The sequence below is a fragment of the Melanerpes formicivorus genome, unplaced genomic scaffold (assembly GCF_026170545.1).
Source record: "Melanerpes formicivorus ecotype bairdi unplaced genomic scaffold, bMelFor1.0.p_v2 SCAF_27, whole genome shotgun sequence".
In the NCBI taxonomy this organism is placed as follows: Eukaryota; Metazoa; Chordata; class Aves; order Piciformes; family Picidae; genus Melanerpes; species Melanerpes formicivorus.
The window spans coordinates 3,713,067-3,736,564 of NW_027142379.1; the positions used below are offsets into that span (position 1 = coordinate 3,713,067).

Sequence of the window (23,498 nt, forward strand, 5' to 3'; positions counted from 1 at the left end):
ACATTTTAAAATCATCTTTGACACAGTGCTCTCGAGTAGAAATTACATTTGAGTGCCTAGTTTTTCCTATTCTCTGAAAAATTAATATCATTTACAGCCTTAGTAGATGACATTCACTGGCTGATGAATAGTGCAAAGGAGTATCGTTGACCCAGCACTCACCGGCTCAAAAAAAGTCTCAAGTACCCCATCTGTAAGGAAATAGCAGGCACCGTACCTGCTAATGAACCTTGTCCTCAATACATAGTCCAGTCTGGACAGACACTCTTAAACCACAGAGGGGTTTTTTTGGCCATTTTGCCATCACTAAACTGCATTAAATTTCATATCTGAAATAAAAAATAGGGCTGTGGATTCATGCTTCAAGGTTAATTGTACTAAAAAGTTGCATTCTGTCCCTACAGATCCTGAAACAGAAGATTGTGCCAGAAATACATCTCTAATAGGTCATAAGCGAACAGCCAATTTTGCCCTCTGAAGGGATTCATAAAGCTTATGGAAATGATTCATCAAGTATTTTGTGCAAGGAAGGAAAAACAGCAGAAGATAAGGTCCTCAGGGTATGTCTGCCTAGATGTTTCTAGATAGAAAATTCATCAAAGCTTCCCAAAATCATCATGCCTAGCAATAAAGACTGAGGGGAGAGATAATAGAATAACAGAATGGCTTGAATTGGAAGGGACCTTCAAAGCTTATCTAGTCCAACCACTCTACAGTAAGAAGGGACATCCTCCACTAGATCAAGGTACTCAAGCCTGATCTTGAACATCGCCAGGGATGGGACCTCAACTACCTCCTTGGGCAACCTGTTCCACCATTCCACCATCCTCATGATAAAGAGTTTGCTCCTAACATCCAACGTAAATCTATTCTCCTCTAATTTCGAACCACTGCCCCCATCCTATCACTATAGGCATTTGCAAGCAGTCCTTCTGCAGCCTTCTTGTAGGCCCCCTTCAGGTACTGGAAGGCCACTATTAGGTCTCCCTGGAACCTTCTCTTCTCCAGGCTGAACAACCCCAGTTCCCTCCACCAGTCCTCACAGGAGAGGTGCTCCAGTCCCCTGATCATTTTCCGATCATGCGGCTGTGTGCATGCTTAATTCTAAATACCATTAGAATTAAATGCCAATAGAAAGGACTGCTGCTTCTTCTAAAATAATATCAAATTTAAGATCTCTCCACTTCAGTTTGAAATACAGCTGTAACTAGCTTATAGATGAGAAATATGAGGGCTACATGTGTCATATTTCTTACAAGCCAAATAGTGGCACTAGGGGTCAAAAGATTAAGGCTATATAATATATATATGCACAAACAGAATATAGAGACTATTTCATAAAAAGTATAGCATATATCTCATATGGGCTTTATTTACCTCATATACAGGTTTTTGTCTTTCCACTGTTTCAGGCCATGGCTGAAACACTTCATGCTGCACCCTCCTTCATATTGAAGCAGAACCATTCCCTTTCCTGCCAGTGATATCCTCTTTCTGCAGGAAAAAAAGTACAATTTTGAAGTTCTACAAATGGATTAGATGTTTAAAGCTGAAAAAACTGAAAAACTTCAGCATCCTCCAAAATACATCATGGCTATAGCAGCCTTGTCAACAGTATCACACAAACTATCACAGAAACTCCAAAGATGAAACTAAGTAATTCTTTTAAGAAATTCCTTGTCATAGGCATCTCTCACTGGGAACTGAAATAAAAGACTGTTTTTATCAGTACTATCAGAGAAGAACAACTGTGTAACCGAAGTGTTTCAAAGCTCCCTCACGCAACAGAAAAAAACCATAATGCAAGACTTCTCGACCTGTTTCTTCCTAATCCTATTCTAGGTAGAGGGAAGCTCTAGAAAACTTTTACCATCAAATCCATGCTTTTACAAGCCTGTAGGATCACAGTTCTCTTAGGAGTGACTGAAGAGCAAGCCCAAGACGGCTTTTCGTGTGCAGCAATGGTGCCATCTGCAGCCTGAGTGACGCCACAACACAACAAGGGGAGCTGCAGCAGGCATAGGTTTTTCATACGTTTGCTACAAGTATGTTCTTCAAAATTCAACTCTGACTAAGGATGCTGCTTTAATACAGTATGTAGTAGGCTAGATCGTTGGGATTTTTCTATTTTAATTTTCTTCCTATATATTTTCTAACTATTTTTTCTCAGACTGCATGATTTTTGAGACTCTTTGGCTAGGGACCAAACACAACATCAGGTGCTTAACAGATGCACCTATGGAAACCGTATGTCAGAGGCAAGAAGCAGAAGAACATTACATTTCTGTTGTCACACACCCCCAAAACACTACACAGAGTGTATTTTACAGACTCCCAGACTCAGACATTTCATTGTTGGTACATGTTTGCATGCAAAAACCATCCCATCTCAGTATATGTTAATTAGGACACTTGTGACAGCTATACCTACTCCTCCACCTAGCTTGAAGTCAAACCTGCTCCACAGCAGAAAGCATTCAAGTTCTAACCAGACCAATAAGCTCCCAACTATTCATACTACTAGCCTTTCATCACACTTCTGTTGAACGCTTTACTTCAGATTGTGATGCAAATAGTAGTCATCCAGGTTTGACTTATACTGGAGTTTGTGTCATTCGTAAACTGCATTTCTCGCTCTGAAATCAGCAGAAACTTTGCTCCTGACTTTGCCACCAGTGACTTACCTGTCTGAGTAGGCAGAGACATAAGTTGGCAAATTGTCTTTTTGTAAAAATATAAGAAACCTTAAGGCTCCTTTCTCATTCTCTCAAACTTGATCTCTGAAGCAAACACTTCTGATTTGTGGCAGGCACCACAGTGAAGATTTCAAGCAGTATAGCTGGGGTTGTGAGCAAAGTTAAAAGTACCTTCGATATTCATAAAAATAGAGCTTCACTGCAGTATGATCAATTTTGCTAGATGGGCTCACAGCTTCAGGGAATCCCTCAAGAAGAGTACAGCCTAAGAAGAGGTAATAAAGAAACAAAGTTATATTAATTTATATGTATGTGTAAAAATTCATTGACATTTTCCTTTTAGAAATAACTTCTTTTTCCTACAATAATTGTAAATATTGGTGAAGAGTGAATACTATTCACAAATGATTTGTTGTAACTTCTCCAGGAATTAGACTTCTTCATCACCTGCAAAAAGACTGGCTTGCATAACACTGAAAAACCCAAAAAGCCATTCGAATTGTTTTCCCCCTCTGGTAGGATGGATGCCTAAATCCATGCATTTCTGCTTTATGTATTTAATCAAGAATTCATTCTTCACTGCTGGAAAACAACAGTTCAATCTTGTAGAACTTTTGTTTGAACAAACTGTTGAAACAAAGTCAAATTCAAACAGTGCACCCAAGATACTACTGGAAAACTATGTCTGATCCTGCAGCAGTTTTATGGACATAGAATATTTATCAAGATGGCATAAATACAAGTACCAAAACTATGTCTGATCCTGCAGCAGTTTTATGTACATGGAATATTTATCGAGATGGCATACATACAAGTAGCAAAGACACCTGCTTCAGATGAAAAACATGAAATAATAGATTTACAAATCAGCTACAAGTGCACTAAAAAAAATCTTGAAACCCTCCTCACATATTTCCAAGGCATAGAGAGAGAAATGTGGATATTTTGTCTTAAAATTTAAATTATTTAATTAAGGCTTTGCTCAAGGGCAAAGAGAAAAGAAGATCTAAATATTAAACTAAGTGTGATTAAAGGTGGATGGTGAAAAAAAAAAATCATCTCAAGTCTGAAAAACAGAATTTCCAGTTTATAGAGGAATGAAAGCACACATTTTCACTCACACACTGCAAATGCTGTAGAAGGAGAAAGTTAAGCATCCAATGGCACCTGCATTCCGTCAAACAAAGATATAGCTCTCTGGGAAGGCTAATGTTCATTCCATGAGGCACTGTTAAAGCCTTAACTGGAATGTCGCATACAATCTAATCATGCATGTTTGGAAAAGATTAGAGAGAGCAGAGAGAAGGACTGTTAGCAAGGGAATAGAAGACTTACCTGATGAGAGAGACTCCCAAGAAACCTTCATGTGATTAACTTAGGAAAAAAAACGAGTGCTGCCATAGGAAAGAGCAAACAAAAACTAGGAAGCTATCAAGAGACTGCAACCAGAAATTTTCCTATATGAAAGGAGCCTGACTTCAAAAAGTCTTTCAATGCAAGCAAGATATTTTGCCATTTTAATATAGAGGCCTCGTAAACTGACCATACTCCACAAACAGCAACTGAACCCAGTAAGCCACACTCAGACGTATTCTCAAGCAAACCCCTGATAGGCACAATATAAGATTGTATCAGAAATTGGTTGACCACACTTTCTTGTACTGAGGCAGCTGAAAAGTTTTATGATGAGAGTTTAACCTCCCCAAACAGTTTGTGACTCAGGAGGAGAGCAGACTACTACACTACATTTATTCCTCCAGATATTCCTATTACAAGGTTACAGATCAGTTGCTGAATTCAAAGCACCTATTTCACCATTAGTTCTGCTCAATCTGAGGTAAGGCACCACGTTTCACTTATAGTTGCAGCAGGTCAAAGAATGCCTTAAACACCAATTTACTCCAATGAGTTCATGGTTTGGTTTCAGTTGGTTGTTGTTTTTTTTTAATGCAAGCAATATAAATATTTAAGCATGATTTTTAAAACCAAACATTAATGCCTCTATAAAGTGAAATCTGGATGAGACAGCTGTAATCCCTGAAGCTGCTTACAGACAAGTCAGTAAAACAAAAAATGCCAGTTTTGCAAGACAAAGCAAAATCCAGAAATCCCAGAACAGGAAACAATACCCACACAAACAGCAGTAATCAGAAGATAATAAAGATAGTATCACACCCCAATAGCAGCATTGGAGACTGCAATTGAAATCACAATCTATTACAGAAACAATCTGCTTAACATTTGAGCAGTTTCAAGGAATGAGAGCCACGTGAAATAAATTATTAACTAAATATAACAGCATTATAGGATTCTTTCTCATCTTAAATCATTAGAGGTTTTTAAAACCACCTCATAATCCATCATCTTCTCTGAAGTTTGAACAGAGGAAGCTGATAATGGCTTGCATTTTCAGCAAGATTCCTGGAAGCCAGTTTTGAGGTGTCAAAGCATCACAGTGCAGACAGAAATAAAAGAAGTTAGGTGACTGTGTCTGAAGGAATATATACAATCTAACCCCTTGTTGTGTTTCTGCATTAAATCCCTGTTTCTCAGAAGGACAGAAGGTTTAGTATGCTGCTGTTAACCAAAATTCATCTATAACACAAAAGAGCATCTGTTTTGAAAACCTTAAACCAAACATGAGATACTTTCTGTCAACCAGGATGCAGAGAGAAATTATTCTGATCCTTGTCTTACTGCTCTTTCAGGAAAACCCCCTCCCTGTTCTCACCAGGTTTGACACAGCTGGACTGTGTTCCCATAACTCTTTATCCTCACCCTTGAGGAGCTCTGGCTCCATTCCACCCTTTCCAGTCAGAGAAGCACCAAAAGGGCAGCTTTCACTTTTCTCAGTCTCTTGCCCTGTGCAATTAGATCCTGTCCTGATCCCCAAACTGCTCTCTAGAATAGTTTCTAAACTTTCCCAAGTTCTGTAACACTCAGATAATTTCTAAGTGCTGCAAATGCACAAATACTAAAGGGCAGTAGGAGGACTGTCTTCAGTGCTTTGGTTTATATTTAATCTAACTATAGCCACATACATCTGTGCTGTAACATTTACCATTTCTCACCTACCAAGAGACTGGAAGGTTTTTTTCCTTTCACCCATGCTATTCGCCCCACCAGAAGGGATGGGCTTTTTTATTTATTTGCACTGCTAATTTCAATGTCAGATTTTAACAATAACAGATTTTATTTAAGAAAGCCTGAGTATTTTATGGTTTTGTTTTGTCTTGTCTGTTCCTCCTGTTGTCTTATGTTAGGTCAACAAGTAATTGTTGTGGTATTTTTTCATTAAAATTCCTTTTTTGCCATTGCTGTTGCTTTGCACTGGGAGCATCTGCTATAAATTTCAATTTTTTGAGGCTTTCTTTAAAGATTCATACAAGCTGACATGTGCATTTTTAGTGATTGAATAGTGAGTCTTGTTACAGGTGCCAGCTGTTACTGTAATCCTGAGATGTAGTTTTGAAGGGCTATGGAATAACATGCGCAAAAGGAAAAAACCTTCCAGTCTCTTGGTAGGTGAGAAATGGTAAATGTTACAGCACAGATTTATGTGGCTATAGTTAGATTAAATATAAACCAAAGCACTGAAGACAGTCCTCCTACTGCCCTTCAGTATTTGTGCATTTGCAACACCATAGTTTTCTCAGAGCCAGGTAATCTTGCAAGAAGTCCTAGCTGGAGGGAACAGAAAAGCTTTTATAGACCAAACCAATGAAAACAGTGAGTACAAGAGCGTGAAACCTCTCAATAGCTGTCTGTAACAGTGCATCTGTTATAGAATTCCTATTCTCCCAGAAGAATAGAAATATTATGTAAGACTTCTTTGTGGCAGAATTATTTTGGTTTTGTGAGAATTATTTTCAGAGGGCATCAAATGGATTTAGTAGAGCTTGTGACTTAGGCAGGTGTATTGGGAGGGTAATAATCCAACCCCTCTGTTATAACTGGACTGCCATCAGAAAAAAAAAAAACCAGAATCTGTCCTCACTCACGCTGTTTTACCTAGACATAGCTCTCCAAAATTGTTATTTAATCTAATACATATGCTTATATAAATAGGAGTGCTCTTAATTCCTGTCAGGACAAGTCAGGAATCTTCCACTGTCGTGAGTGCAGACATTACAGAAGGAACAGATTACTTCCAATTTATACAAGGATAATTTAGACTAAGTTTGCAATTACAATGAAGTGTGAAGTAACAACGTAAAATAATCTTAAAATGTATTGCCTTGGGAGCACTAAAGTCCCTTAGGTGAGGCAAGGGATAACAGAAAAGAGTAATGACATTTCACAGGCTATTAAAAGATTAACCTAACCTCAGCTGGAGCTGCAAATTGTGTATTTCAAAACCTCATTTATGGGATCAGATCACAGCATAACATTCTAGATCACACTTTCCCTCAGTCTCACTGTTGTAAGCATCCCTATACATATTTTTCAATTTGATCCACCCAGAGCAAAACCATTTAGAATTTATACGGATTTCAACCCCATAATTTACTGTGAAGGATAAAAACAGTGGAACACTGGCCCTGTTCTTGGACAGTAATTAATCCACTTTGAAGATGATGGAGAGAGAGAAAAATCTGGGCATGTCATCAGAAAAGTGTCTGGTCAAAAGACTGTGATATTCAACTTGAAGTTCCCCAACAGGCTCTAGATTTGGCCCCTATATTCGACTAGAAAATGGCAACACCACAATTCCAACTTGAAGGTCATGTATCCAAGCACATCTGCAAGTTAAACTCAGTGTTCACTCTACAGACCTCACGTCCAGCATCTGCACGTACTTGTACAGCACTTTGTCAGCACCTATATTTCTCAGCAGAACAATGCAGTTTGCAGGGCAGCACACTGGCATTTAAATCTGCACCCAATAATTAATTTGCAAAAATGGGACATTAATTATGCATGCATTGTTAATTTCTATTATGGTTCCTGTTAACAAAATCTGGTCATGCATGCAATATTTAGATCTTAATTTCTTCAGAGTCAAATTCTGGCTGGCTATTTCAATTTAATTTTTTTTTTTTCCTAAACAGAATTGCATCTCAGTCTGCATTTTTCCTGAACTCAGATCTGAAGCTCCTCTGATCTCCAAGCTGCAGAAAGTAGACCTTACAATGTTGGACCACGTCAGATTTCCAAGCAGTCCAAGAAAAACCACATGCACTCTCTTCATAGATGCTGTCTTCTGGCATTCAACTGTGTATGGTCCAGTAATGTGCCAGCATCCAGACACAGAACAAATAGAGCAATAGTTGTTTAGTTTACCTAAAGCAAAGCACAAACAAGCCTTAAATTAGCTTAGGAAGAAAAACCTTTGGTGTTTTTCCTGGAAATCATACAGTAATAGTGTTCTCCAAAGTTTTCCTCCTTGTCCTTATAAAATATATTAGATTTTTTTCAACCATTATCCAGTATTATAATAATCCACAAAATATTCTTCCCCTCATGCATGCAAAGTAGGAAACTACTTTAAATGGCTTATTGAAAGTTATCGAAAGAGAATGCTTTTTCCTTACTCAAACCCTTTGTGATGCTACTGTCCATTTCCTAATGCAGAATGCACAGTAAGCTCAGAGCTGAATAAGGCAAGGTGCCTTTTCAAATGTCTTTTGGAAGCTGGCTGATCACAGAACTTCACTTCAATGTTGCCGTCGCTGAATGCCTCCCTCCTGCCTTCATCCGAGTCAACAGGATCTCTTTGAGACGCAGCCTTTTGCCGCCTCAGAGTAATCCCCGAGTTCCCCAGATGCCTGGCTGGTGATGAATTTTCTTTGACAATGCAGAAGCAGATGGCAGACAAAAAATTTTTCTTGAAGTTTTCATTCATGAAGGCATACACAATAGGGTTGCAAATCGAATTGAAGAAACCTATAATCTGGACAATTGCAAAGATCATTTTGACTGTCACATCATCATACTCCTTTTCAAAGTTACCTGGGAAGAAAAAAGAAATGTGCAGTAAGTACAGAATGGCACAAATGCCTACTGCTTAGTCTGTTTATATCCTGTGTGGCCTTAGAAGCTTTTGTTTAAAATCAACAGAAGACCTTGCTGGAATTTAATACTAGCAACAGGGTATCAGCAGGAAGGAAAAATCAAGAGCAACAACTCAGCCCTGCTTTGATTACACATAAATAAGGAGGGAGTCCTTTGAAAGAGGCAGTTTATGAGCAAAACAACTTGCCCAATGTCTAAGCAACAGAAGCTTCCATTCTGCTAAGTATAGGCCTTATTTATTAAGCTGGTCTTCTGGCACTGAGTTTCATATCAAACGTGTAAGTACTTTAACTGACCACACACGGCTTTCTTCCTTGCACTGCCACAGATCAGCTCATGGAGGTAAAAAAGGCATCTTCTTGGTCACATTTCTCTTATTTTTAATCACTGAGATCCCAGAGGGCTCTGAATTCCTTGAATTCAAATTGTGACCAAATTCTGGATAAATACTACGAAAACTTATACAGCACATAAAGTAAGGGCCTTGTAGCACCTGAAATAACGTAAAGAGAGCAAACAGCTCATGGAACTTTATGGGCAAGCTTAACATGGGACAATACAGACAATTCCTGCAACTTCAGGTTGTGCCCAGGAATAAACATTACTTGGTTCAGCTGACTGGCTGCAGGACTTCTGGTCTATCTGCTACAACTTGTGACAGACGATAACGAAACAATTTCTGCCTTTGGCAAGAAGAGTACAGTAACTACTGAAAACCTCCTCTTGTTCCCACACATAGCCTGCTGCATGGTATCATGTGCTATCCTAGTACCCATGCAGGAGATGGGGGTTGAGCAGTACAAGACCTCAGAGAAAGGCAAGTAGCAAAATGTGAACATAACAAGCATTGAGGGCATTTTCAAGCCAGTATCCAGTCAAGACCACAGAAAAAATTCAGCTGGATTTGTTGGGTATTATCACTATGATGTCCAGTATTTTTATTTCCAATACACCTAGGTCATTAAAAACAGGGCAACAAAAGGGATAAATATTTCATAACAGTTTAATTCAAAGCAGTATGACTTCTTAAGTGGATGCAAATAGAAGTCTTCACACATTAAATTAAAATTATATTTGAATTGCAAAGCTACTTGTTCAAGAGGTTTTATACTTGGAAACAACTTTTACCTCCCAGCCAACTACTTTTGACCTTTCAGCAAATAAGGACAGCATGACAGGCATCGAAAGAGTCTACAGAGATACACTCACCATCCTAATAGTCAAGTCTTACTGGGCTTTTTGAGTCTTGCAAGACCTATCAAACCTCTCTTTCAGGATTGGATTAGACTGTAGAAATTCAGAGAAGTAATGACAATCTCTTTTCTAAAGGGTCTGCATTCTAAAAGAGCTGGTATAGAGCTTGGGCTCCCTCTCACTTATCCTGCAACAAAGTTAAGGAGGGTTTATAGCAAGACCGAAATGTTTATCTTTTTTTTCCAATTCATACAGCAGGGAAGAAGAGATGTGGATGACACACAAGTTAGTCTCACATATAAGGTATCTCCCAAACACTATATTAAAGGCCCTTTCCAACTTAAATCATTCATTGATAACAGGTTTTTTATGTGTACTCATTTTACATGCGTACTTCACATCTATCACTTGCAGACTTCAGAGTAATTCATCTGGTGCTGGCTATGTATCTCTATGACAAGACAGTGATGCAGAATGTATAAGCGCATTAGCCTTTGTTAGCAGGAAGTTTGCTACAGCTGAATGTTGCAGCAGTACTAGCTCTTCACAAACTGTAGTTTCATTACCAAAAAAAGCTAAAAAAGGAGGTTTTGTAGGACACATGGCAGATACTCACTGTATTCTATCATCATGTGAATCACATGGAAAGGGGCCCAACAGACTGCAAAGAGAAACACCACTGTCACCATCATAATAATTGCTCGCTTCTTCTTCCTGAAATTGCACCAAGACATTCCATGCTGAATCACTAAGAATTGACTGATAATTTGATGTGTCTCTTCAAGTTAGATCAGTAAATGTGTTCTGATGGTTGCAGATGCAAGTAAGAATGGAAGAGTGCTCAGAAGTACACAATCCCCTTTGAAACAAAAAAGGCAGTATCATAAATCTTGTACATCAATCAACACCTTTTATTTCACTCTCTTGGGAAAGCAACACACTTTGCAGCTGCAGCAATTATATTAGCATATCTTGCAAGGCATTTTCACTCTATTCATGCAGATGCAGTTCCAATAGTGAAAAATTAAAGGAAAAAACCCACATGCCTAAAAAAGTCTCTTCCTATATCTGGGAGCACTCACCATGCAGCTGATTACACAGAGAATTTGGTAGAGAGTAAGCAAAACTACACCTGCAACATTTAACCTTTGCTGGTAGGTGAGGCAGAGTAACACCAAGAAACATGCTCCCTGCCTCCAGTGTAATATCTCACAAACTCAAGGATTACACGAATTTATCACCATTCCCAAACTGACATATAATTTAAATTATAGCTCTAATTCATATATAATTCAAATTTATACATAATTCATACAATTACATTTAAAGATCCTGAGACAGATCTTGTGCTTGAGCTAAAGAAGTAGCACTACATTGGTAGCAGTCACAGGGCCTTCTTCCCACCATGTGAAAATAAACCAAGGAGTAGCATAAAGATTTCATGTCACCATAACTCCTGTGAGACTGAACCCTCAGTCTCACAGGATTTGATTTGATTTCACTTCCTTAGGAACTTAGGTAAGTATCTAAGGAATGATTTCTATCTAAGCTGCCTGTCAGCATTCTCCATGCAGTCAATACTTAAGGAGATAACTCCTCTCTCCTCTTCACTGAGTAGAACTGCTTAAGACTCATCAAGCAACAGATCAATTGGCCAAATGAAAGGAAAAAACATGAAGCAGTACTAGGGGCAGCCCATATTTAGTGCTAAAGAGCAAAGCTTATGATTATCGATCTTCGTAACTTCACAGATACAACATAACCATCTGGACAGTCTCACATGAACACATCTGAGAATACTTAAAACACTCTAGAACGCAGATCAAGTTAAACTGTACCAAAGAAGTTTTTTAATGAACTCTTCTTTTTTTCCTAGATGCCCATTTAACTTAGAATAGGATCATAAAGCAGTGTTCACAGTTTCAGAATTATATAAAGAACTTTCCATAGAACATACAAAAATAATGTAGCAGCATTCTCCCCACAACATCTTCTGACACCTGGCCTACATCTTTTAAAACCAAGCATTTCACAATGTATAATGTGACATTTATTGAAAGGGCTTGACTTCAAATGTGTGGCTACACTATACTTTAAAGAAAACAACCTGCTTAAGTTAACTTAATTTGGGAGTCTAAGTGTTAAATAACTAGCCAGCTTTTAAAATCTGGTCTATGTTTGTAGACTTCCCAACAGATAAAGACAGACCGATTTATTTACTTGTTTTCCACTGTTTTTTTCTAGAACTGTCGGGGGGGGAAATTCCAGAAGACAAAATTCCAACTGTATTTTAGTTTACAAACCTTGATATTTTGGACATCTCACTCCCATGAATGGTTTGAAGAACTGAAGCATCTCCCACTCGTTTCTTAATCCAGAGTTCATAGCCAATTTTAGTGTACAAAAAAAGCATCAACATCAGTGGAAGAAGGAAGAGTATAACAAGAATAAAGGTTGTATATATCTTCTGATAAATTGGACTGGCCCATTCTTCCAAGCAACAAACATACACCTTTTCATACAGAAAGTCATATTTAACCTGTAACAAGCGTAAAGGAGATAAGTCACAACAGAGTTTACCCCAAGCAAAAACCAAGCACATCCAAATACTCCTCGTAACAAAACAACCAAAATCCAACAGAGAGACTTTTCAAAGTGATAAATTCCTTCCAAACACTTTTGCACATTAAGTGTTAGGTTGATTCTAGCTGAGAAGGCTTTTTTTTTTTTTCAGTCCTCCAAAACCTTACAACAGTTAAACTATAATGGGCAACTATACATTCTAACCTAGGAACAGTTCTTCCAAATCTCAGGGAACACTATGTCATCCTGAAACAGTAATTTAAGCCCAACACTGCTGTATGCCAGTGCATCTGTAAACAAAAAAAAAAGCCACGATGGAAGTCATAGGTGTAATTAGTGCTTTGACATAACTGAGGAGAGTAGATGAGACTGGTCCCTACTGGTAGTCCTCCTTCCAGTACATGCAAGCCTTAATCCTTAGACCTTCTCATGTTGGCATACAGAACAAAAGCTCTACTCCCTCTTATCCACTCTTGCTTCTTAGGGCTTTATTGAATTTCATTGCTAAAGGTAGAAAGAAATCCAGCAAGGACTGAGTTTAAAATGTAAATTCCCATTGCACCTAACATACCTCAAGCCGTTGCACATGCCACATAGGTGACCCAACAATAAGTGCCAGCAACCAGACTATGCCTGTAAACAAATACAGCTTTTAATACTTTGTACAACAAGCACCATTAGTTTTGGTATGAACAGTTTAACAGCTTCATCTTTAAAAGGTCAGGAGGCAAAGTAAACAATTTAAAAAAGGAATGAAGTTTTCTGCATGAGGCATGCATCAGTCACAAGTCACATCAATAACAGATTATCTTTTATCATTGGGTTTTTTTTCCTCTCAAACTACCTTCATTTATTGGTATTCAAGTGTAAAGACAATTTCATTTGTATGAGCAGCATTATGTATGTTCTCTCTGTGTGTAACAACACAAGGACTGTTTACAGCTGTGACACTGATGACTTGAAATTCCAAGTTTACTGTCAGAGTTTTGGCTAGTAATCACCATACATACAGTCCCTGTCCTTGAGCTATTGCATAAATGTTACCAGACTTATCAATAACTCCGCCTCTGAATCACTGGTTATATCAGAGCCTTCTGTTCTGTCATGCAATGTCTACACCAGGTACACTGCACATTATTTCTCTATATACACAAATGCTGGAGATGCCTAAAATCTTACCAAGCATCGTGAAAGCTCTTTTATTGGTGTACTGCCACTTCATTTTTAGGGGATGCACAATTCCCTGGTGTCTTTCCACAGCAATGCAGGTCATTGTAAGAATCTCAGTTACAATAGCCGTGGACTGAACAAATGGTACCATCTTGCAAGCAAAGGCACCTGAAAAAATCAGACAGTAAAAATGCAGCTGTTGCAGTTGATGACAAAGCTACTCATACCAGACTTCATTACTGAAGTGCCATTGTGCAAAATGAGCAGACTAATACTCTTTAATGTATTTTAGCAGCCAAATGCTGTCACCTGTTTCAGCCATTCATCAAATGCAGCTTCCAAGAGTCATTCTTCCACCATACACACAACTGCAAAACCAAAACCTCTAAGGCCATAATTGTGTGCTCTCTCAGGCTGATGCTTATTCCTGTTTCACTTTTGACCAGGTCTTCCATCATGTGTTTTCAAATATCCCTGTGTCTTGGCATATTTATTATGTTTTTATCTTGGCAGATTACTCTCCAGTTTTATAGAGGTCTTCCTGTTCCCACTTTAAAAGTTTACCTTTTCTGCTGTTACAAAGACATTCCTACTGCTCATTTAAATACCACTCTACTTGTACACTTTGATGCTTAACCTGCCAAGTGTCATCATTTCACCAAGCAATATATATATGAGGTGCAAAATAAGAGGAAAACTTCAGTCTCTTCATCATCTCTCCATTCTCCAAGCAGACCTCTTTCCTGATTAACACATTATGTTAATGAGTGTTCAAATTAAATACCATTTTCTGTCTACATTTTCACAGCTATATAGGTTCCCATTGTATTTATGTACAGCTCGCACAGACCTGTAGTGGTTTAAGTTTGTTCAGGGTCAACCACAGAACCTGACAGAAAACAGTGTATCATGAGCCTATGCACCTCAAATAGCCTGTATGTTTTTTACATGCAAAATGGGAGTCCACAGCACTCCTTCCATCCTGCAATGGGAAAGCAGAGACAACACACCCTGGGCTAGGCTGACAAAGGGATTCCACACTGTCCACCCTCCTTTCCAATTCCCTCCATGGCTCACATGAAGCTGCTCTGCCTGTGGGTTTACAAAAACACTGAAAGAGGCATCACAGCTTTCAGGCAAACTTGGATCAAAGTTGGATTAAAAATTCAGTAATTGGCAAGTAAAACCAAAGATGCAAGATAGCCCTGCAGCAAAGCAATGCTACCACAGCACAAAACTGCTGCAGTAAACTACTGTCTGTAACAGTGGTAGAAAAAACAAGTTGTACAACTGGGTTTTTTTTCTGGGGGGGGATACAGGTTAAAGATTCAGATCTCTTCTCAAGACAGATTCACCAGCAGTGAGCAAAATGGGAAACAGTAAACACATTCCTGACTCCTTGGGTGCAAAGCAAAGAAAGCTAGGTATGTTCTCCAAGAAAAACAACATCCCATCTCACACAGAACAGTTACCAATCTATCCACATCCTAAATCTTGCTTTATTTCTTTGCTTGATTAATGCAATAGCAAATATTTCTCATCACTAAGTTGAATACTTATGCTAATGATACACAAAATCTACAGTAAGAAATTCCTTAAAAGGAATCTGTGAATACATGCTCTTTTGTCAGTGTTGTTTTGCTGCTTTTAAGCAAATCACTCTGCCAATATATCATATATGTAAAAAAACTAAGCCTATAATTACCTGCACTGAGGCAGAGTTTTACAGTGAATTTCTCAAACCATCATCATACAGAATTTTACTTCTGCCCCTACTCTTCAGCAAATATTCTGAAATATACAAGAGCAGGGCAGGGAAAATTAGGATAAAGGCAAGATTTCACCAATACAGACAGAACTATAAAATTCCAAGGCATAATCTCTCACACCGCAAGAGGAAAATAAAGAATATTCTCATATTCCTGACCTGACTTACAGCAAGTCTAGACAACTTAAATGGGAAAGTTAGAAAAAAGCTTGAAAACAAGATATTTGAATAACTGGATCTCTTGTGTCCAGCTCTGTTGTCTAGTATTAACCCTAACAGCACATCATCAGTTTGAGAGTACTTGGAAGCTCTTCATCAAAGAACATTCCAGAAGCAAGTCAGAGCAAAGAACCTGCAGGTATGCAAGAATATCAGACACAAAAGGCCCAGTGAACTCCCAATCTAAGATTTAGTTCTAGTCCCTCAGAAAGGAATATTTAAGCTTTAAGGTAACAGTGCTTCATGCAAGACGTTTGGTAAAGAACAGAAAGGATGCTAAATACCCTACAGGGTAGAAGATGCCACTTGGCTTTCAACCAAGCCTTTAAAGAAGAGGAAACTGCCATGTCAAGGAGCACCTGAGACGACAACAATGTAGAGAAGACATCCTCCTCTCCTGAGTGGCAGATAGAGGCCAAACATGATATGCAAGGGCACCTAAAGAGCTGCTTGGGTGTTCAGTAGTGCCTCTGATCACTCACTACTCCCTATGTGACAGGAAAAGACACCCCCTGATGCCTGTCTTGAGAAGACATATTCTAACTGATTAGATATGAAATTCACACAGAAGATGTACCATAATTCTAGGTCTGCCTCATGGTTTGCCCTTATCTTTTGCCAGGGTTATTATATTATACATCATTAAATGCAGTTCAGTCACTCCAGGCAGTGCTGCAAAGACAACACTGCTACTCAACTAACTAAGCAGTCTACAGCTGTTCCACTCACCTCTCCCACTCTGCTGTAGGTTTCTAAAGAGGGAAAGAAGAGAAAGAACAAGCATGGAAATAAAGAACCAGTTCAAAATCAACATACAAAACATACACATCTCAGTTCACATCTAGTACTGATGCTTGTTTTAGTGAAGCAAGTGCAAATAAATCAGATATAAAGTAACTAAATGCTCAGAAACTCAAAGATATTTCAAGCATTAAGTGTCACAGGATGCACCACTTTACTCCAGCAGGGGTATATTGCATAGTCAAATCACCCTTTTCTTCACAAAGTTGGAGTTTGCACTGCTCAGTGATGTTGTTTAAAGTAGATGAGAATAAGCTTTTTCAGACTACAAAACAGAAGGCAAAAAAGAAAATTAAATTAGTAAAGCTAGCAAGCAGAAGACTCCTCCCAGGCTGGCAAGCTCTGATTTGCAGTATAATCACTGTATAATCACACTTCACAGTGTAAACCTCAGAAATCAGGTATCATCCATTTACATCTCATTTGCTCCCCTGAATTTTAGTTTACACACGCACACAAACTCCCAACACTGAAGGGTAACACTGATCAATTATGTTACTTACGTCCTCCAGTACTATGCGCTAGTTAAAGTTAATTAAAGTGGGGATCCACTTGCACTGAAGATACTCTAGCACAGCAAAGAGGGTAGACAAAAAGCATAGTAAACCCCACAGAATGCAGCATGCTTTAAAGCATCTATCTACTGCATTTGTCGCCACTAAGCTATACCTTTTATGTTCATTACTTCTAGGTTTTTGCCAAGCATCCTCAGTACCAGAAAGTAAATGGAACACAGACTTGCACCATACTGTTCTATATGCCTGTGACACATATGCTGTAATTCACCTCAGGTGGAGGCTTCATCCCACTCAGCTTTTAGCTGATTCTAGTCAGATGTGTGGCCAAGCTGACAGACCAGGGTCTTATTTACCAGCAAGAATAATCACACCTCATTAGGGAAAGTTTATCCATTCAGTCTTCTTCCTTCTACATGACATCTCTTGATGCCACCAGTAACTTTCTGCTGTATTATTCTTTGAGGAAGGAAATCTGCAACTACAGTAGTCAAAAGGAAGGTCCAGCAGTATAGCTATCAATTTATTTTTATTTATACATCCTCATTAGTTTTGGGGTTCAACCTCTGTACTGTCATAAAATAGAGGCTGCCTTCCATAAAGACAGCTTGTCAGAACATAAACCAGTTGTCCTTGCTATCAGTAAGTAGCCCCTGGAGTTTTGTATTCCCCAAAAGTTCCTGGTTTTCAGACAAAAATAAAGCCCATTTCTCACTGGCCATTTCTGTGCACTTTTAAAATCTCTTCTGACATGTCAATTCATATCCTGCATTCTAGCTTGTGGAATGTACTGAAATTAAATCTTCATGTTCTAAAGGCAACCTTCACTCTCTCCCAACAACAGGAGTACAGGAAGCCTTGAAAATTGAGACATAACTGTTTCACTTTATGATCATATTTTCTGCTCACGTTGAAACACTCTGAAAAATATTTTTAAACGTTGTCTGCTGCAAAACAATCACTTTTATTTTTCCACTTAAAATTGTCAAACACTCTTCTAAGACCAAGTAAAGGAAGATAAATACCACTTGCTGTGTTACTTCACCTTTGTTACTCTACTACTTTCACAAAGGAATGCATCAATAAAAAGAAAAAAGTGACCTTTTTTTTCCCCTAGCCATCAAGGAGTTCTTGCTCAGGGTCCTTCACATCAACAGGAATACAACGCAATTCCCAACATAAAAGCATGTTGTAAGAACAATGCATCACCTTAACATAAACTGTGCATGTTGCCTCACTCTCCTCATTTCTCAAAGGACACGTTCTTTTTCCTCACAGAAGGTTAAGGAGATCTGACTCCTAGTGGAGTGCTGTCAGAGGAACTTAAGCTGAATGGAGACTGATATTTCACTGGGCAGACAGCTTTCATTACTTAGTGAGAAAAAACCAGCTAAAGTACCACAAGACTACCTCATCAGCACCACACGACGTATAGTTTCTCACAGACGTACTGCAACTTCTAACGAACACAAGCACTAAAGCACACTGGGTTTAACGTAACCTGAGGAAGCAGCGCACCCATTATTTAACTCTGCGGAAGCACAGATTAAGGTTACTGACCTACACACCCGGAGATAACGCTCCAGTCCAACGATACAAGATTTCAAATGTCTGAAAGGCGACCAGCGGCTTCAGGGACAGCAGATGTTTGAAGTTCTCACCCGAGAGCTGCAGCCCCGCGCAAGCACCAAGAGCTCCGCCAGCAGCCCCCTCAGAGCGGGGCACGCGCGCTCCTCCTCAGCGGAGCTCTCACCCCAAAGGCAAGGGCTGCCCAGGAGTTCCTCACACGGCTACCTTACATACCTCGGGGTCCCTTTCCCGGGGCGAGAGGGAAACGCAGGTGTCTCAGCGGCGGCACTACCCCACCGCTGCGCCTCATGGTCACAGTATCACATAATCACCAAGGTTGGAAGAGACCTCAAAGATCATCGAGTCCAACCTGTCACCACAGACCTCATGATTAGACCATGGTACCAAGTGCTACGTCCAATCCCCGCTTGAACACCTCCAGGGATGGCGGCATTACCCCACCGCTGCGCCTCCTCGTCCGCCCTCCCGCGCCTCCCTCTAACGGCTGCCCCGCGCCTGACACCCACCGCCAAGCCAGTTGGAGGAAATGTTCTGCAACATGGTGAAGGGGACACAAAAGAAGGCGATGAGGAGGTCGCTGAGTGCCAACGAACAAATGAAGATGTTGGTGACGGTCCTCATGGCTTTGCTGCGGGTCACCACGTAGAGCACCAGGCAGTTGCCAAAGAGCGCCAAGACGAAGATGAGTACGCAGATGAGGACGAAGGCCACCTTGGTGCGCCCCGGCAGCTCCGGGATGTACACCAACGGTTGTAGCCCGTAAAGGGCGATGAACTGCTCTCGTGTCACGTTGTTGTCCCTCAGGAGCTGCGCGAACTGCTCCGGGGTGATGTTCAGGGACCTCATGGCGCCGACTTCCCCACTCCCTCCTCACTCTGCCTCAGTGACGCCGCCCGCGCCCCGCCATCGCCAGACCACCGCCCCTCCGGCACTCTGCCGGGGCGAGAGGCAAAACAGCCAGCACCGGACCGCGAAGCAGAGGAAGAACTCCCACAGCTGAAAGCAGTCCGCGAACGACAAGACAACACGACCACCTCTGTAAGGAAACAACACTGCCCGTCGCCTCTACCGACTGCCGTGGCCAACGGGCACCGTGGCGGCAGCCAATCGGCGCGCAGTGGGTGCCCGCCCCAGCACCGCCGCTCAGGAGCGGGACGGCTGTGACCCGGCGCGCGCGGCTCCTCTCAGACCCCTGCCCGCCCTTTCCTCAGCACCCCTGACAGGCTCTATGGCCGGTGCCTCCTCAAGGAGGGGCTCAAGCTGCCTGCACTGGGACCTGCAACTACCACGACAACCTTTTGTCACGTTTGGAAGGAAATAAAAGGTCGAGAAGGAAATAAGAGAGATTTTCTATCTGGTAGGTACACGGTCTGCGTGAGGGGACAGTGGGAGTACCGAGAGCGGGTCACACTGCTGCTGCTCCGATCCAAGCCCAAGCGAGGCAGCAGAGGAATTTTATCCGACCTTTTTGTGATGATGAGCCAAAACTTAAAAAGAAAAATTATTTTCCAAAGTTTCATCCACTGAGCTCAGTAAGATACTACACGAGGCTCCTAAAGTTTCGTCTCCCAGGTGGGCACACATTCACCAGCAGTAATGACTCCTGACAGAAGAACCTTGTGAGAATTCAAACCCACTCAACCTAACGGGCTAAGCTGCTTCAGTAAGATTATGCAGATTGCTAAATTGCGTTTAGCTAACTGGTTACAACAGCAGTCAAGAAAATGCCACCACAGTTTAAACATGGATAATAATGGGAGTTAAGTTCCAATAGGTCAAGTTGAAAATAAGCATTGATTTGTCTTCCAACCTGCTTTAAATTGACCATCATGGCTTTCCTGCTAGCACAGGTAAACCCTTTGCACCACATAATGACAGGTTTAATAGCATCATGTTGGGTTTTAATCACTTAATTATTGAAAAGGATCCAGCAAAGGCAATAACAATACAGGAGGCTGTCCTGGCAATCCTTCCCCCTCTCCACAGTAAGAGATGCTTCATAAGGAAATAACATCACCTGGGAGAATGCTGCAAAATTAGATTTTTGTACAGAAAGGGTGCTCCTTGCCCTGGGTACATTTTCGTCTGCACTAGGGAAGTATAAAACAAAATGAAGAAAAGTTGAGCAAAATCTGTCTATTTATTAGATATTATGTTGCTGGCTTGCCAAGGACAATTGGAGAGGGAAGAGTTCACCACAAAGTCACTCTCAGCAAAATGAATGTTCTCAATAAGAGCAAAGACTGTTGTCCTCGAAAGAAAGTATTTGTGGAGTTCTGGTGTCTGCAGTTTTGTGTATATATTCCAATCTGCACAAGTCAGTCCTCCAAATGCTGACAGCCCTCTTTTAATATATAGCTCACTGACCAAAAAAAAACCAAATTTCTCTGTATTACCCCACCATGAAAGGGTCCTGTCACTCTTCTTTGGTGTAGTGTGGCCCTGCATTTTCCACTTGAGCCACTTTCACCTTCTCTTAGCCCTGCTGCCTGGGCTAGAAAAGCTCACTCTTTTAGCCCTACAGTGCCCGTGATGAGCTTATGTCTTGTAGCACAGACAGGCTTCTTTAGGGGTCAGTTTTCCTATCACCTCCCCTCGGACAATGCACTAACTACACCATATGTAGCCTAAAGCCACTTTGGTTTACTCTGCTCACACACCCTTTCCTAGACCTCCTTTTCTTTTTGCTCTTCTCCTTGCCTCCCCATGTTGTATTAGCAGAAATCTCATTTAGAAGCAGTTCTATTAACAAATCAGGTGCATTTTAGCAAATTTCATTCCTATTATAAATAAAGAAGGACCAAACATGGGGAAAGCCAGTCTTAGTCATCATGGCTTGCAGCATGCTGTTATTCATTCCAAAAGCAAGCAAGCAAACAAATGGAAAAGAGCTCTCACCTAAATACTACAAATAATCAGGGTTTATGGTTAACATGGACATTTGCTTTGCATCTATCCTTATTTTATTACTATGTTTGCTCATTACAAGTACTCAAACAGCATTAAAAATGAAAAATGTCTGAACAGTTTAATCTACATAATACAAACACATCTCAAAGCGGTAGGCTATGGAAGTATGCCATTACATCTGCTGCAGTTTTAGCTGGTTTTTTGCATGCAAAGGCATGATGCAGGTAGTTTTACAGATAACATTAGTCTTGAGTATTTACCCACATAGAGAAGATAAATGTAGGATTTGCAGAAACTTTAAATCTCTACAAGCATTTATTGATCTTCTTGGCTAAGGCAATAATAGCATGGACATCATACAAATCACTAGTAATTGAATTATCCAGCTGCTTGACCTGAATAAAATTATATTTGTAGTAAAAAAGGATTGAGTTATAAAAGGTGACCTCATCTAAAACCTGCTGAAATTATTGAAATTAATTCTCTGCTTCCCTGGGCTACAAATGATTGGTGGGTAGGGAAAAGCATTGCTTACTTGTCAGAGCAGGTAGCTGCCATTCTATCTTACCCTGTGACTGTCCTTGATTGACTTTCTTGTCTTGTAGATATGAGCAGTGTCCCTACTGCCTCATGGGAGTTGGATTAGATGATCCATTAGATGATGGTCCCTTCAAACCATTCTATGATACTCCTGCATGAATTTTCTTTTTTTCCCCCCAGCTTTTAATGCTGATTTTCTAGTATCATCTACCACTAAATCCACTCCTGTTTCCATTGCAGTCTATGGAATTTTGATATTTACATCAATGAGACATGGGTCATGCTGTTGCATAATCTTTCCCATGCTTACATTAATCTTGGTTATAAATTTGAGAAGCTGTAGCATGCTGTAAAATAAAGACTATTATTAGCCTGCACATGCCTTTGTAGATAATAATAAATCACAAGGCATTTTTCTATTCTTCTGGTTATAATTTCTGACACTGATTGTGCTTACAAATATAAAGCAGGGTTTGAAAAAAAACCCAGAATATTCCAACAAACAATTGACTATACAGAAACAGTGCATTTTTTGGAATACTTAACCTAAAAAAAATTAAGCCTCCTACTACTTAAATGGCCAGAAGTATTTTACTTCTGTATCTAGAATCCCAGTGAAACAACCTTGCACCCTAACACAAATCAAGTCTTAGGTTTTCCAGTAATTTTGCTTTGACTTCAGAGAAATAATACATTCTTTGGTCACAAATCTACAGACTGACAAGTATGAGAAGTGGTGAAATACGAATTGTGCCAGATTGCACTCTGTCAACACTGTTCGTTTCTTCATGCCACCGAATGCTAATTTGTTTTGCCTAGATGATTCATCAGTAATACACTCATTCAAAAGAACAGTGAATTTTCTGCAGACTGAGAAATGCTGCCAGTCATTTTGTGCACAGGTGATAACCTTTGCTCTTACTAGAAAGCTAAAAGAAGCTATAATTGAACTCTGATACCCTTTTAACAGCAAGCAACAAGATCCATGTATGACTGCAGTGAAAAAAAGCCAACAACAAAGAATGAGCATATATAGTTTTGCGTAAGTTTTGTTAACTGAGCATAAGGCTTGTCAAAACTGTGAACAGAACACATCTTAAACACTGAGAAAGCAAAATGCTTTATGTGTATTCCTAAACTTGATATTTTAAAACACTATTTTTTTCCCCTGCCAAATCTGTACTTTCATTGTCTAGTCCAGGCAATATAAATAGACAATACTACGAGAATGACTTTGGAAGAGTCAGGTCAGAGAATAACAGAATCACAGAATGTCAGGGGTTAGAAGGGACCTTGAAAGATCATCCAGTCCCACCTCCCCGCCAAACTCACACTAATGGAAGTCTATTAGACCCATAAGAATACTCTGTGAAATGTGCAGGCTGCTCCAAATTAACTCCAACTGCATTAAAACGTGGTATCAGCCATCTCATTTCAAGTTGAAATACTTTCATTTTCATATCAATCCTGCCTTTCTGCTGCTTGAGCTACAGAAGA

The 23,498-nt window shown here is 40.0% G+C and overlaps 2 protein-coding genes across 2 annotated transcripts in view; both read right to left on the bottom strand.

Annotated features, from left to right (window-relative positions):
* Window positions 1-4,370, bottom strand: part of TNIP3 (TNFAIP3 interacting protein 3) — a 72,046-nt gene extending 67,676 nt beyond the window's left edge. The window contains exons 1-3 of the mRNA XM_068153961.1: window positions 4,032-4,370; window positions 2,685-2,961; window positions 1,378-1,494 (exon numbers count right to left, since the gene is read on the bottom strand). The gene's annotated coding sequence lies outside the window, so the exon portion shown is untranslated. The remainder of the gene's footprint in view (window positions 1-1,377; window positions 1,495-2,684; window positions 2,962-4,031) is intronic.
* Window positions 4,371-7,932: 3,562 nt separating this feature from the next.
* QRFPR (pyroglutamylated RFamide peptide receptor) lies at window positions 7,933-19,397 on the bottom strand. The gene is made up of 6 exons (XM_068154091.1): window positions 19,058-19,397; window positions 13,668-13,826; window positions 13,060-13,121; window positions 12,209-12,444; window positions 10,522-10,619; window positions 7,933-8,648 (listed from the first exon to the last, which is right to left on the bottom strand). The coding sequence occupies exons 1-6, from the start codon at window positions 19,395-19,397 to the stop codon at window positions 8,248-8,250; spliced, it is 1,296 nt and encodes a 431-aa protein (XP_068010192.1). The 3' UTR covers window positions 7,933-8,247.
* Between the last annotated feature and the right edge of the window lie 4,101 nt (window positions 19,398-23,498).

Coding starts and splice junctions, on each gene's coding strand:
- QRFPR (XM_068154091.1), bottom strand. CDS start 19,397: ATGAGGTCCCTGAACATCACCCCGGAGCAGTTCGCGCAGCTCCTGAGG. Junction 12,445..13,059: donor GGCATGTGCAACGGCTTGAG/GTATGTTAGGTG, acceptor CGCTTGTTACAG/GTTAAATATGACTTTCTGTA. Junction 10,620..12,208: donor GAGATGTCCAAAATATCAAG/GTTTGTAAACTA, acceptor GTGCAATTTCAG/GAAGAAGAAGCGAGCAATTA.